This window comes from Nicotiana tomentosiformis, chromosome 4 (assembly GCF_000390325.3).
Source record: "Nicotiana tomentosiformis chromosome 4, ASM39032v3, whole genome shotgun sequence".
Classification (NCBI taxonomy): Eukaryota; Viridiplantae; Streptophyta; class Magnoliopsida; order Solanales; family Solanaceae; genus Nicotiana; species Nicotiana tomentosiformis.
Genome location: NC_090815.1, coordinates 47379053 through 47395874, shown reverse-complemented (window position 1 = coordinate 47395874; position 16822 = coordinate 47379053). Strand labels below are relative to the sequence as shown.

The window sequence follows — 16822 nt, the reverse complement described above, 5'->3', positions numbered from 1 at the left end:
GTACCAACTTTGGTCCTACTAACTTAGTTTCCCCAATATCGAACCATCTAATAGGTGGCCTACACTTTCATCCATAAAGATCTTCATATGGAACCATCTGAATGCTAGAATGATAGCTATTATTATATGCAAACTCAATAAGCGGAAGATGATCATCCCATCTACCCCTGAAGTCTATCACACATGCCCGTAGCATATCCTCAAGTGTCTGAATAGTACGTTCAGCCTGACAGCCTGTATGGAGATGAAATGTTGTACTAAGACTTACCTGAGTCCATAATCCTTTTTGGAAGGACCTCCAGAAATTAGCTATAAACTGAGTACCTCTATATGAGATAATAGATATAGGGACACCATGAAGTGGTTCTATCTCCTTAATGTAAAGTCTTGCATAATCCTCTGCTGAATACGTGGTCCTGATAAGTAGAAAATAGGCTAATTTTGTAAGTCTATCAACAATCACCCATATAGAATCGAACTTACGTTGGGTATGAGGTAAGCCTATGATGAAATCCATATTAATTACTTCCCATTTCCAAGTCGGAATCTCTATAGCCTGCAATAATCCACCAGGTTTCTGATGCTCAATCTTAACATGCTGACAATTAGGACAATGAGAAACAACATCTATTATATCATTCTTTATTTTGTCCCACCAGTATATTTCCCTGATATTATGATACATCTTCGTCGCTCCTGGATGAACAGAATAACGAGAATAGTGAGTTTCTCCCATAACCTGCTGGCGCAGTCCTGCCACATTACGAACACATAATCGACCTCGATATCTGAGGACTCCATCTATTGTAATCTCAAATGGTGTCTTCTCTTTTTGAGGGGCAGTATCTTTGTAATGAGCTAGCACAAGATCCTCATACTGGCGTTCCTTCACTTCAGTTACTAACTAGGATGTTGCCGTATTCTGAATAGTAACTCTGGTATCACCTAAATCCAGTAATCGAATTCCAAGACTAGCTAGCTCACTCTTCTCTGGCTGTAAATATGATAGGCTACCCATAGATCTACGGCTGAGGGCGTCGGCTACTACATTCGCCTTCCCTGAATGGTATAAAATATCAGCATCATAGTCTTTCAGTAGCTCCAACCATCACCTCTGACGTAAATTCAATTCCTTTTGCTTGAAGATATACTAAAGGCTCTTATGATCCCCATATATATATATATATATATCAACATGTATGCCATACAAATAGTGCCTCCATATCTTTAGTGCATGAATCACCATGGCTAACTCTAAATCGTGGGTCAGGTAATTCTTCTCGTGCTTTCTTAGTTGTCTAGAAGCATAAGCTACAACCTTACCATGCTGCATCAGTACACAACCCAATCCAACACCCGGAGTGTCACAATAGATAGCATAACCATCAGTTCCCTTTGGGAGTATCGGAACTGGTGCTGAAGTCAATCTGTCCTTCAGTGCCTGCAAAACTCCACTCACAAGCATCAGTCCATTGAAACTTAGTTGCCTTCTGAGTCAACTTTGTCAATGGTACTGAAAGAGAAGAAAAGCCCTCTACAAATCTCCTATAATAACCTGCCAAACCTACGAAGTTACGAAACTTTGTCGGTGTCGTGGGTCTAGGCCAAGTCTTCACTGCCTCAATCTTCTGTCTATCAACCCGGATACCCTCACCTAAAATAATATGCCCAAGGAAAGCTACAGAATTCAACCAGAATTCACATTTAGAGAATTTTGCGTACAACTTCCTTTCTTGTAGAACTTTGAGCACAGTACGTAAATGATCTACATGCTCAGCCTCTGAACGGGTGTAAACCAAAATGTCATCTATAAATACAATCACGAACAGATTTAGAAAGGGTCTGAACACACGGTTCATCACATCCATGAATACTGTTGGGGAATTGGTCAAATAGAACGACATAACACGAAACTCAAAGTGCTCGTATCTGGTCCTGAATGTTGTCTTAGGAATATCTTTCTCTTTAACCCTTACCTGATGGTACCCAGACCTCAAGTCTATCTTCGAGAAATACCTGGCACCCTGCAACTGATCAAATAAATCATCAATCCTCGGGAGCGGGTAATTATTCTTGATCTTCACCTTATTCAACTGCCTATAATCAATACACATCCACAAGGAACCATCTTTCTTTCTCACAAATAACATAGGCACTCCCTACGGTAATGTACTGGGTCTGATAAAGCCTTTTTCAAGCAAATCCCTCAATTGATCTTTCAACTCTCTCAGCTCTGCAGGTGCCATTCTATAAGGAGGAATAGATATTGGCTGAGTATCTGGTAATATGTTAATAGCAAACTCAATCTCCCGCTCTGGCAGAAGTCCTAGAAGCTCATCGAGAAAAACATCGGGAAACTCATTAACTACCGGGATAGACTGAAGGGTACGTAACTCTGCTTTCACGTCCTTTACCCAAACTAAGTGATAAATATAGCCCTTTCTAATCATCTTCCTTGTCTTGAGATAGGAAATAAAACTACCTCTCGACGATGCAGTATTAACTTTCCACTCCAGAACTGGCTCCCCTAAAAATTGGAACCGAACCATCTTTGATCTACAATCAACATTAGCATAACAAGAATCCAACCAATCCATACCCATTATAACATCAAATTCTACCATATCTAACTCAATCAGATCTGCTACTGTAGAATGACTACGAACTACTACTATACAATCTCTATATACCCGTTTAGCTATCACTGGATCTCCAACAGGTGTAGACACTTCAAAAGGTTCAATTAACTCAGGTTGTATCCCAAACTTACTAGCAACCAACGGAGTGACGTACGATAAGGTGGAACGTGTATTAATAAATGCATATACATCATATGAGGAGACTAATAATATAATTGTAACAACATTAGGTGACGACTCATGATCCTGTCGACCCATTAATGCATAAATGCGGTTTTGAGGACCGCTCGAGCTAGATGCTCCACTTCTGCCTCTACCACGACCGACTGGTGCATGTGAACCTTACCCAGGGGGGCGTACTGATGATGATGAACCAGCTATAGATCCCGCTGGCTGAAATATACCTGCACCACCTCTCGTTGGACAATCTCTCATAATATGACCTGTATAACCACAATTATAACAAACACCCAACCCCACAGGGCACTGCCCGGCATGCTGCTTACCACAATGAGCACATCGTGGCAACGGCGCCCCCATCTGACTTGACTCACCCCTATACTAAGAACTAGGGGCTCTGGAACTCTGACTGGGACCTGAATATGCAGAGCAATCAAACCCCCTACAGGCAAATTGAGAGAGTGCACTAGCCGATGGTTGGGCTGGATACCGTAGGTACTGCTGTCTCTAACCATCTCAAAACTCACCAGAAGGACCTGAGGATCTCGCTCTCTTACTCTGGCCCCTATCATGCCTATGATCGGCCCTCTAATTCTGCTTACACTCCTCTACACCCTGAGCGTATGCCTGAATACTAGAAATATCAATGCCTGGCTGAAGTAAGATTGACATACAGTCATTAAGCAGGTGCGGCTCCAACCCCATCACGAACTGGTGAACCCGATCCTCCATCTTAGCTACAATAGTGGGAGCATACCTAGCCAAAGAATCAAACTGAAGACTGTACTCCCAACACTCATATTACCCTACCAAAGGGTCAAAAACCTATTAAGTCTGGCTCGTCTAAGCTCTGGTGGCAAATAATGATGAAGAAAGGCCTCTCTAAACTCCTACCATACTGCTGGAAGGGCATTCTCACCTCTGGACAACTCCCAAGACTCATACCAATTAACTGCAACATCTCGAAGTCTATAGGAAGCTAGCTCAACTGACTCAATCGTAGTGGCCTTCATTACCCTCAAAGTTCTCTGCATCCTATCAATAAATACTTGAGGGTCCTCGTTTGGATCTGCTCCAATGATTACCGGAGTGTCCAAATTAATGAAATCACGAATCCTCGCACTGATGGCCCTATATGTATGACCAATACCTACTTCCTGGCGCCGAGCCTGTACGGCCATTAATCGACTCAATAGCTAAATAAAATCTCTAATCTCCTGACCTGGTGCATCTGGCTGAGGAGCTAGGGGTATTGGGGCGGGCGCTGGAGCTGGTGCCCCTAGGATCTCCTCTGGAAGGGGCAGGGTATGTGAAGTCTGAGATGGATTCTCACTCTGAGACTCTCTCCGAGCCCTGGTAACTCGTGGTGCTCGACTCGTAGTCTCATCAGCCACAGACTTGCCCTTTTGAGTGACTGTAGTCTTCTTGGGCATTGCTGAAAACATAACATATTGTTAGGAAAATAAATCCTTATATCGTACGATCTAAGATAAGAAGGGAAAATAACATCATTTATGTCTTGCACCCTCCTATTTATAAGTGTGGCGCACAGCACAGTCATAAATAAGACTCTACCAGACACGGTTCGTAGACAACCCTAGTACAGAACTGCTCTGATACAACTTTTATCTCGACCCAAACCTGGCCGTGACGAGTGCCCGACTCCTACATATCAAACACCCAGAAGCATGCGTCAAAGATATAAACATGAAATAGGGGTAGGTCATGCATAACATCTGTCAATAAACTATTGAATCATCTGAATAACATATGTGAGGAAACATGCCTGAAAGATATATATACATATATATATGTAGAATACGGTAGGGCGAGCCGACAAGGCTGCTATGGACAACTATATATCAAAATAGAAGCCGACAAGGCCACACACTATCCAACTATACATGACTATCTACAGACCTCTAATAGAGTGTACGACTGTATAAAGGATGAGACTGGGTCCCGTCATACCCATATATGTATACAAACGTATTGTACCAAAACCCAATAATAGTTCCGGATCAAATGGAGCACACTAACTCTCGCTGAGCAAGGAATCTAAGAAGGGGGATAGTCAGCCTGTCTACCTGCACCTGCGGGTATGAAACGCAGGCCCCCGAGCAATAGGGGCATCAGTACGAATAATGTACCGAGTATGTAAGGCATAAAAATCAGTATATAAAAGACATGAAAGAAACATGGAGTTAAAGACTCAACCTGTAAGTCTGAATAGCTCAGTGAATCGTGAAATAACTCCTCACTGCACCTTAATCTACAACAACGATAGTGAAGCTATTGTCAAGTAAGAATGACTCTCTCGGTTATATAACGAAAATAACTTAATCTGTAATTAAAAAACGGGCAGCATTTCCCCTGATTTTACTACTCCCTCAAGACTACTATAGGCGAGACAACAACACAATATGTCAGCAACTTAAAACAACCTAACTACAATTCGGGACCTTTAATACTACAAAAAACCCAAATATACCATAACACACCCAATCAACAAGTTATCAATTAGCCTGAAATTGCAACGACGAGCGACCAGCCCACTACCCTACCACATATGGCGTTTCTCCATGCCCTTTATCATTCCAAACTCCATAAATCAGCAGCACAAGAGGCCAACTCGAGTGGACTACAAAATAGTCCACTAAAAGTGGAATAAATCGAACTCACGGCTTCCGATCACCGTCCCGTGAGTCCTAACTATTAGGAAACGAATTTATCAACTTTCCTTGATATTTAAAAAATTAAATACAGAAAGTAGGCATTTTATTAACTATGAAGTACCTTCCAAAACTCAAACTACAAAGAAAAAGAGAGGCAGTATAATGATACTTACGTCGTAGGGATCGTTCTAATGTTATCGCTTCTTGATTTCGTACCCGGGATGTTAATCTTTTTTGAAACCCTTGTAGAGAGATTAAGGATAAGTTTATGGTTGTTCTATGTTCGTGTTATATGGAAAATGAAGAGAAAGATGAATTAAGACCTATATATATTAACTTTTGAAAAGTCAAAGAGGTGCTAGCATTGGCTCATCTTCAGACGCTTATATCTTTTTATCCGGATGTCGTATGAATGAACGGTTAAGAGTATTGGAAACTACATTCCAGGACCTTCAATTTGGTATATAATATGTCCCAAAAAAAACCTCATATACAATATAAAATATATTGCTCAAAAAGCTTCATTACAAGGCAAATCCTTAGTCGGTTTTTTCGCAACTTAAATCCGATTTTTCCCAAACTTTATATTTTATATACAAACATCATATATAGTCATATTATGACTTTAAAATCATTTAAATCATGATTAATAAGTCTCATATTCATTTTACATCACCTTGGGATGCACAGGGTGTAACAAACTCCAAATGATACCAAATTTTGTAGACAAGTTCTAAATAGCATAACAGACCTATTCCAAGTCCCAAAATCATATTCCGAACTCGATAGCTAAAGGTCAACCTACGGTCAAATTTTCAACTTCAAATTGCCAAATTTCGGAAAAACAACAAAAATCAACCTACAGACTTCTGAAATCAATTTGGGGCCTACACCCAAGTCCGAAATCACGATACGAAGCTATTAGAGCCATCAAAACACCGTTCCGGGGTCATTTTCACAAAAGTCAAAGTTTGGTTAACATTTCTAATTGAGGCTTCTAAATCCAGAATCAAAAGGTCTGAATCAATCCGAAAGCTTCCCAGAACGAAACTAACCAATTCCGCAAGTCATAAAATCATAAACACACATGTGTGAAGCATCAAAAGGGAAAACAAGGAGCAATTACTCAAAACGACCGGTCGGGTCTTTACATTCTCCCTGTCTTAAAACAAATGTTAGTCCTCTAACATGCATAAGAACATACCTGAAGTGATGAATAGATAAGGATAACGACTCCACACATCGTGCTCGATATCCCAGGTCGCCTACTCGACCGAATGACCCCTCCATTGAATCTTCACTGAAGTAATGTTCTTTGATCTCAATTTTCGGACCTGTCTGTCTAAGATAGCCACCGGCTCCTCATCATAGGTCAAATCCTCGTCCAATTGGACTGTGGTGAAGTCTAAAATATGAGACGGATAACCATGATACTTTTGGAGCATAGAAACATAAAACACAAGATGAACCACAGATAAACTAGGTTATAATGCTAGGTTGTAGGCCACCTCACCAATCCTCTCAAGGATCTCAAAAGGTCCGATATACCTAGGCTTCAACTTGCCCTTCTTCCCGAACCTCATCACACCCTTCATGGGTGAAAACCGAAGCAAGACTCGCTCTCCAACCATGAATGCAACATCACAAACCTTCCAATCCGCATAACTCTTCTATCTAGACTGGGCTGTACGAAGCCGATCCTGGATTAAGTTGACCTTCTCCAAGGCATCTCGAACCAAATCTGTGCCAAATAGCTTAGCCTCTCTCGGCTCAAACCAACCAACTAGAGAACGACACTGTCTCCCATATAGGGCCTCATAAGGAGCCATCTGAATACTCGATTGGTAGCTATTGTTGTAGTCAAACTCCCCAAGCAGCAATAACTGATCCCAAGAACCCCCAAAATCCATAACACAGGCACAGAGCATATTCTCTAATATCTGAATGGTGCGCTCGGACTGTCCATCTGTCTAGGGGTGAAATGTTATTATCAACTAAACTCGTGTGCCTAACTCACATTGTACAGCTCTCCAGAAATATGATGTGAATTGTGTAGTCCAGTCAGAGATGATGGATACCGACACACCATGAATTCGGACAATCTCGCGGATATAGATCTGAGCCAGTTGCTTTGAAGAATAGGTAGTCACTACTAGAATGAAATGAGCCGACTTGGTCAACCTATCCACAATCACCCATACCGCGTCAAATTTCTTCTGAGTCCATGGGAGCCCAACAACGAAGTCCATGGTGACACGCTCCCATTTTCACTCGGGAATCTCAAGTCTCTGAAGCAAACCGCCCGACCTCTGATGCTCATACTTCACCTGCTGACAATTTAGACACCAAGCTACATACTCCACTATGTCTTTCTTAATTCTCCTCCACCAATAGTGCTAACTCAAATCTTGATACATCTTAGCCTCACCCGGAAGAATGGAGTACCGTGAACTGTGGGCCTCCTGAAAAATCATCTCACGCAACCCGTCCACATTGGTCACACATAATCGTCCTTGCATCCGCAACACCCCGTCATCTTCAATAGAAAACGCCTTTGCAACGTCGTGCTGAACTGTGTCCTTGAGGTCAAGCAAATAAGGGTCATCACATTGACACTCTCTGATGCGATCATATAGAGAAGACCGAGAAACCACGCAATCAAGAACTCGAATGGGCTCCGAAACATACAATCTAACAAACTAGTTGGCTAAGGCCTAAAAATCCATGGCTAGTGGCCTCTCTGCTGCTGGTAGATATGATAAACTACCCAAATTATCCGTCGTTTGACTCAAGGCATAGGCCACTACATTGGCCTTCCCGGGATGATATAGAATGGTGATATTATAGTCTTTAATCAACTCTTACCATCTCTGCTGCCCCAAGTTAAGATCTTTCTGTTTGAACAGATATTGTAGACTCCGGTGGTCAGTAAACACCTCACAAGGGGCACCGTACAAATAGGCCGCCAAATATCCAAGGCATGAATAATAGCTGTCAATTCCAAGTCGTGGACCGGATAATTCTTATCCTAGGTCTTCAACTATCGAGACACGTAGGCAATCACCCTACTGTCTTACATCAATATCGTGCCAAGGCTAAGACGTGACACATTAGAATACACCGTATCAGACCACAAACCCGTAGGCAACACCAACACTGGAGCTGTAGTCAAAGCAGTCTTGAGCATTTGAAAGCTCGCCTCACACTCCTCGGACCATCTGAAAGGAGCACCCTTCTGGGTCAATCTGGTCACAGGTGCAACAATAGATGGGAAACCCTCTACGAAATGACGATAATACCTGGCCAAACCAAGGAAACTCCGAATCTCAGTAGCTGAAGACGGTCTGCGCCAACTCGGAACTGCTTCAATCTTCTTTGGATCTACCTTGATCCCCTCACGTAATACCACATGACCCAAAAACGCCACAGAATCAAGCCAGAATTCACACTTTGAGATTTTGCATACAACTTCTTCTCTCTCAAGGTTTGGAGCATGATCCTCAAGTGCTTCTTATGTTCTTCTCGGCTGTGAGAGTACACCAATATGTCGTCAATAAATACAATGATGAATGAATCAAGATATAGATGGAATACACTGTTCATTAGGTGCATAAATGATGCTGGGGCGTTAGTCAGCCCAAATGATATCACAAGGAACTTGTATTGACCATACTGAGTCCTAAAAGCAGTCTTCAAAATATTCATATCCTGAATCAGCTGATGATAACCTGACCGCAAATCAATCTTTGAGAACACTCTGGCACCTTATAGTTGATCAAATAAGTCATTAAAGCGTGGCAATGGATACATGTTCTTCACTATAACCTTGTTCAACTGCCGATAATCAATACACATATGCATAGAACCATCCTTCTTCTTCACAAATAAAATCGAAGCACCCCAAGGCGACACATTCGGCCGAATGAAACCCTTATCAAGCAACTCTTGCAACTGCTCCTTTAACTCCTTCAAGTCCTTTGGGGTTATATGATATGGTGGAATAGAAATGGGCTGAGTGCCTGGCAACAAGTCAATACAAAAATGGATATCCTTATCGGGCGGCATGCTCAGAAGATCTGCTAGAAATACATATAGGAAGTCTCTCACTACAGGAACTGACTCAACGGGTAGGAGTATCAGCACTGACATCTCTCACGAAGGCTAGATAAGCATCACACCCCTTCTCAATCATCCGCCGAGCCTTTAGAAATGACACAACCCTGTTAGGAACATAATCCAATACACCCCTCCACTTTAACCGTGGAAAACCTGGCATAGCCAATGTCACAGTCTTCGCATAACAATCCAGAATAGCATGATAGGGCGACAACCAGCCCATGCACAAGATAACATCAAAATCTACCATACTAAGAAACAATAGATAAACTTTGGTCTCAAAACCACCAATAACAACTAAACACGACCTATCTACACGGTCCACAACACTAGAATCTCCCACAGGCGTGGACACATAAATAAGAGAACTCAAAGAATCACGAGATATATCCAAATACGGAGCAAAGTAAGATGACACATATGAATAAGAGGATCCTGGATCAAATAAGACTGATGCAACTCTATGGCAAACCGGAACCATACCTGTAATGATTGTGTCTGAAGTAAATGCCTTTGTCCTACCCGAAAAAGTATATAATTTGGTATGGCATCCCCCTCTAGGGTGACCTCTGCCCGCCCGTCCCCCACCCCTAGCTGGCTGTACGGGTGGAGCAGCAACTAGGGCAGCAACCATGGCTGAGAAGTTTGTGGACTTGACTGAATTCGTGGAGCCTGAGTAGTCTGTGGAGGTGCACCCCTCCTGAGTCTGGGGTAGTAACTAACCATATGATGGGTATCACCACACTCAAAAATAGCTCTCGATGGGCGTGGCTACTGGGACTGGCTCGGTCTTGGTCGGCTGGACTGACCGCTGAAGGCACCCCATGCAGGAGGTGCACTAGAAAGTGGCTGAGCAAAGTATGCAACCTGAGATCTCAGAATAACCGGAGCACCACTAGAAGCTGGAAGTGCTGAGTGAACTGGACGGCTCACATAATCCCTACCATGACGGGCTGTAGATGTGGCGTGGCCACCATCAAATCCTCCTGAACTTCAAGGCCTTTTGGCCTCCTTGTCCTCTCTCTCACGGTCCCACATACCCTCCAACCTCCGTGCAATCTCTACTACCTACTGATATGCGACCGATAGACCACACCACATGCTACCTAGAGCCGCATATGGCGCAATCCGTGCACCCTTAAGCAACAACTCGAATATAATCAATGATGGAAGGGGAACCAAATGAGAGAACTATCCCACAAGTCCAATAAATGCAACCACAAAACATAATGCTATGAACCCATCTCATAGAGGAGAAATAAAACACACAAAATAAGCACAAAGGATCATATCGCAACATAACTCCGCTGCGGTGCGTAACCCGATCTAAACATACTGGTCCATATGGAATACCCATTGCCCAAATTCTCATACCCACCAAATACGTGTGTATAAATAGTAAGCACGCGAAGCGCATGACCATAACCATGGGGGAAATTAAACCACAAACATGAAAAACATGACCAAGTGCAATAAGAAACTCGACATCCCAAGAGCCATCTCGCTCAATCTTTGCCAAAGCGAAGCAGAACCACATCCTGTGTGTAAATAGTCAACAATAGCAAAATCCATCATAGCATAATAACCCACAATACTCTTCCTCCATAACTACCATAATCTTGTACTGTTATCTAGTTGAATCCTTCATAAGCTCATATATCACTAGTCATAAAACACCTCAAATCATCTACCAAACACATATTTATCCGAGTGACAGTCGTTTGAACTTCCTCAACTGATCCAAACACAAATTGTAGCACATATAACCCACTGGGTTGAAAGAAACCTCTCCACAGAAACATCATAAGGATCACATCCGCAGACCATTCCGCAGGAGATAACCCACCTACTTAGCCTCAAACTGGCATCTCTCCATGACCCTATCATGGTCAAAACCACTATGCAATCACTTAATATTCTCGAGTATAAACTCGTCAACAAGGCATAAGAATCTACTTCATTCCACAAATGAACAACTGAAAGATCCCTCAACACACTCATAAATCGAGACTATACAACACATCAAGACAAAAATCAAGCATCCATAGCCCCTTTGCATCCCAGCAAATCTTTCTCGTAACATCCAAACCATCTATGCATTGTCCTCAGTCACATAATACTTATCATATAGCTATCACGCAACTCATTGAGCTATCAATCCCACTCCTAGGGACACCACTAGACATATAAGTCAAAATGCACATACTCACACAACTGAAACTACCGAGCCCAAGTAGTGGTCTAAACCTGGCCTCAAGTCATCCAGGCTGGCCTATCTCCACAACATAAAAAATGCATCTCACACCTCATCCACGATAGTACAAGTCATTGATGCACATTTGATATCGAGTTCCCAACATCACATACGCTTGAATAGAAAGAAATCGAAGATATAGGCTTCAAGCTGAAATAAAGTCGCACGATAAGGAAAAAAAGATGAAATGTTTCTTAGATGACCTGTAGCCTCTCGAAGATAAGTATGGATATCATCATACTGATCCGCAAGACTCTACTGACACCTGCTTATGACTCGTAGAACCTATGAACCTAGAGCTCTGATACCAACTTGTCACGATACAAAAATCTACCAAGTCGTGATGACACCTAACCCAACTCGCTAGGTAAGAAAAATAATATAAATTACTGCTACAATGAGAAATCAACAATATATTAATAAAACTGCAACAAAATTCTATACAACTAACACAATGATTGAAGGTACAAGTCATGAGCCATTAAGATTTGGATTTATAAAGCTGGTAAAAAAATAAGTACAACATCTGTTTGCAGGTTACGTTAACAGAAATAACGTCCTAATCTATCATGAACAAATGGTAGCTCGAATCTGGGAAGAAACTACGACTTTAATGCCTGCCTTCGTCATCCACAGCAGCTTAGCTCCAATAATCTACATGCAAGGTGCATCAGTGTAGTATGATGTAATGACCCGGCCAGTCGTTTTTAGAGTTGTAGCCCTGTTCCCCCATTTACTGCTGATTTTATACATTATAGCTATTATGTGACTTGTCGGGGTAGTCGGTTCGGGTCCGGTGTGATTTCAGGATGAAATGAGACACTTAGTCTCAAGGTTTAAAGCTAAAGTTGAAATGATTGACCGGATGTTGATCTTTGAGTAAATGACTCCGGAACGGAATTTTGACGTTTATGTTAGATCCATTAGGTAATTTTGGACTTAGGAGCGTGTCCGGATTGTGATTTAGAGGTCCGTAATGGAATTAGGCTTGAAATGGCGAAAGTTGAATTTTTGGGAAGTTTGACCGGGAGTGAACTTTTTGATATCGGGGTCGGATTCCAATTCCGGAATTTGGGGTAGATCTGTGGTGTCATTTGTGACTTGTGTGCAAAATTTGGGGTCAATCGGATGTGAATTGATAAGATCCGGCATCATTTGTAGAAATTGGAAGTTTGAAGTTCATTATACTTTAATTTATGTGCGATTCATGTTTTTGATGTTGTTTGAGGTGGTTTGAAGGCTCTACTAAGTTCGTATGATATGTTAAGACCTGTTAGTATGTATGGTTAAGGTCCCGGGGACCTCGAGGTGATTTCGGATGGCTAACGGATCGAATTGAAGTTTGAGGAAGTGCTGAAGCTCACCAGCTTCAGGTGTAATCACACCTGTAGAGTGGGAATTACAGGTGCGATCTTGCAGAAGCGAGAGGTGAAATGCAGAAGCGGCCAGGGAGGAGGTGAGCAGAGGTCACGGGTGCGAGGTCATTTCCATACTTACGATGCAACATATGCGGTTGGGTTTACACAGAAGCGAAGTGGGGATGTCCTGGGCAGGGCGCATGTGCGAGGAATTTACCGCATCTGCAAGCTCGCAGGTGCGAGTGAAGCTCCGCAAATGCATAATTGAGAGGGGGCCTATTTCCGCAAAAGCATATGGAAGGCCGCAGAAGCGGCTCCGCAGGTACCGAGCATGGAGCGCATATGCGGGCCAGAGGGATTTAAGTGGCTTCCGCAGAAGCGGTTTCGCAGGTGCAGATATGTAGTCGCAAGTGCAAAAATCCTGGACAGAATGTTAAAAGCAAGGGTTCGTGATTTTGGCTTCATTTCTAACATTTCAAGCACGGTTTAGGCGATTGTTTAGAGGGTTTTCGAGGGGATTCTTGAGGTAAGTCCCTTTTGATCATTTTTGATAAAAAATAATGCTTCCCCATTGAGTTTCCCACCTAGTTGGTATGTATTTAAGGTGTAAATTGGGAGTTTGAAGCTAGGGATTTGGAGAGTTTGATTTGGGGGATTGAGTGACGATTTGGTGTCGGATTTTGATAAATTTGGTATGGTTAGACTCATGGTTGAGTAGGATTCCGGGTTTTGTGACTTATATCAAATTTCGAGACGTTGGCCCGGGGGCCGGATTTCGAGCTGATTTTTTATTTTGATTAATAGCTTAGCATTTTCTTATGGAGTTGATTCCTTTAGCCCGTATTGATTATATCGCATTGTTTATGGCAAGATTCGAGGCATTCAGAGGCCGTTTCGCGAGGCAAGGGTGTGTTGGAGTAGAGATTTGCTCGGATTAAGGTAAGTAACAGTTCTAAATTTGGTTCTGAGGGTACAAAACCCCGTATTATGTGTTATGTATTTGGTTTTGAGGTGACGCACATGCTAGGTGACGGGCGTCTGAGCATGCACCGTAGAAACTATGACTTGGTCAAATTTCGTGGAACCGTGTGGTTGTATAATGTGTTGTTATCTGTACATTCTCCATGTATTAGAGAAATTAACCACAAATCATGTTTAGATACGTATTGGCATTGTAGGGGCCCACAGAGGTCGTGTACATGTTGAATTATCTGCTAAATTGTTATTTGTACTCAGTCATAGTTTATTCGGATATTACATCTCAGTATCTATTGTTCATTTTTATGCATCATATCATTGATGTCTAGGCTGCTTATTATGATTTCCGAGAGCCCGAGAGACTAGAGAGGTTGATGACTGAGTGAGGCCGAGGGCCTGGTTGTGAGATATTATACTATAGCACGTGAGTTGTCCGTTCAGATCCAGATATTATACTATAGAACGTGAGTTGTCCGTGCAGCACGTGAGTTGTCCGTGCGGATCCAGATATTACATTATAGCACGTGAGTTGTCCGTGTGGATTATAGCGCTTGGGCTGAAGGAGCCCCTTTGGAGTCTGCACACACCCCCAGTGAGCGCGGGTACCTATTGAGTCCGAGTGCCGAGTGCTGAGTGCTGAGTGAATGGGAAGTTTGAGTGACTGTGGTCCTGAGAGGATGCATTTGATTTCTTTATTGTTGCATTAACTGCCATGTATCATTGTTTGAAATTTCTGAAAGATATTACACTCTGTTTCACTTGAACTGGTCATAGAACAATTGTTGACCTAATTTATCGAACTCGAGAGCATGCCTACTTTCTTATGTTGAAATCACTGTAATTGAACTATAATTGTGAAGCTCGTCACTACTTTCAATTCTTTATTTAGTATTGTTACTTGCTGAGTTGGTTGTACTCATACTACACCCTACACTTCGTGTGCAGATCCAGGTATTCCCGGACAGAATGGGTGTTGATTTTCGACAGTTGATCTTTTGGAGATTTCGAGGTAGCTGCCGGCGTTTTGCAGACCTTGTTTCTCCTTCCCTATCTTTCCACTTATTGTATTTGGTTTCAGATTTTTATAGACAGTATTTTTCGGACTTGTGATGTATAGATACTCATGTACTCAGTGACACCCCGATGTTGGGAATTTCCGCGTTGTATTTTGGACTTCTATCCTGTTTATGAGAAGTTGTTATCATTTAAACTATTTTAAATCCGTTTTCTGTTAATTGTTGGAGTTATTTCATAAATGTCATCTTGCTTAGTACCACGATAGGCGCCATCATGACAGGTTAGGATTTTGGGTCGTGACATATGAGTATACCACAGTCGGTACCCAGTAAGTATCAGGACTAACCTCGGTGAAGTAGAGATGAGGTTCAAGTCATGTTATACTCACTAGTCAAATAACCTGTGCAATATATTAAAGACTGGCTACAGAAAGTATAGTAGAAAAACAATAACTATAATTTCAACAGAACCGGTGAGAACAATTCAATGCAAGTAAAGGCTCAGCTTTAACAACAAGTCATCAACTAGAAACGCGCACATATGCTACCTCGTGCCTACATTATCAATCACACTCGCACGACAAGGACCTCGTGCCACAATACCAATCACACTCGCACGGCAAAGACCTCGTGAAAATATCAATCACACTTGCACGGCAAAGACCTCGTGCTCGCGCAACAAAGATGTCAAGACCGTTAACGGCCAATTTTGACCCTCCCTTTTAAAATTGATTTATTTATACTTATATATTTACATTGAATGTTTGAAAGTATTTTTTGTCAATAATTACCTATTTTTTACAAATTAATTAAGTATTAATTTTGAAATTAATAACCTAGCATTAGTATTATGTAATTACAAATATACTTATTATTTTAATACTATTAAATTAATTTTTAAATGCACCATAGAGGTTTTATAATTAATTTAAGGAATTACTTCTCAAATTTTAATTAATTAGATTACTATGTTGATAATTCAAAACTAGTGTTATAATTTAGAAAATAAAGTATTTTATAAATAATTAATTACAATAGTTAGTAGTATATTTGATATTTATTTTTACTATATTTTATTGAAAATAATTAAGTTTATTTAAGTCAATTTAAAAAGGTTTTAAAAACTAAAAGGCTACAATTGCAATTCCTTAATTAATTACACAATGGCCATTCATTAAATGAAACCAGCCCAATACACAAGCCTAATCCGACAATGACCCAGGTCCAATTCCCTCCCTCTCCACTCTGGTAATCCATGCCATTCCCATTGAATCAATGAGATCGTGCAACGTCCCCCATCCTGCTCACTCACAAAACTAACACAACAAATCTGGGCCATCTGTTTCTTAGATCAATGACCCATAATTTTTAACTCTATTTCCCCTTAATTTTAAAACACCCAGAGTTTTTAATCTTGACCGTTGGATCACAAATATTCAACAATCACCGAATTTTTCACAAAAAACAGTTTAATCCCTAAATATCTGGACCATTGATCTAAAAGATCAACGGCCCAGATTAACTCTTTCACTCTTAATCCAGAGACGGCCCTCCCCCAAATCTCCTAACCCTAATTCATTCACAACCCTTTCAGCTGCCTCTTTTT

At 41.6% G+C, this 16822-nt stretch overlaps 1 protein-coding gene across 1 annotated transcript; it reads right to left on the bottom strand.

Moving 5' to 3' along the window:
- Positions 1-67: 67 nt before the first annotated feature.
- On the bottom strand, positions 68-2897 carry LOC138909615 (uncharacterized). Its single transcript, XM_070200822.1, has 5 exons — positions 2174-2897; positions 1488-1654; positions 1319-1441; positions 571-904; positions 68-234 (listed from the first exon to the last, which is right to left on the bottom strand). Exons 1-5 carry the CDS (start codon positions 2895-2897, stop codon positions 68-70), a joined length of 1515 nt encoding a protein of 504 aa, XP_070056923.1.
- Between the last annotated feature and the right edge of the window lie 13925 nt (positions 2898-16822).

Bases quoted from the DNA above. Each gene is read 5' to 3' on its own strand.
- LOC138909615 (XM_070200822.1), bottom strand. From the start codon at position 2,897: ATGGGTCGACAGGATCATGAGTCGTCACCTAATGTTGTTACAATTATA. The intron at 1,655-2,173 runs GTACATTACCGT...ATATTATTTTAG, and splicing joins AAAAGGCTTTATCAGACCCA to GTGAGGGTATCCGGGTTGAT. The intron at 235-570 runs GTGGATTATTGC...ATCTCCATACAG, and splicing joins GATTGAGCATCAGAAACCTG to GCTGTCAGGCTGAACGTACT.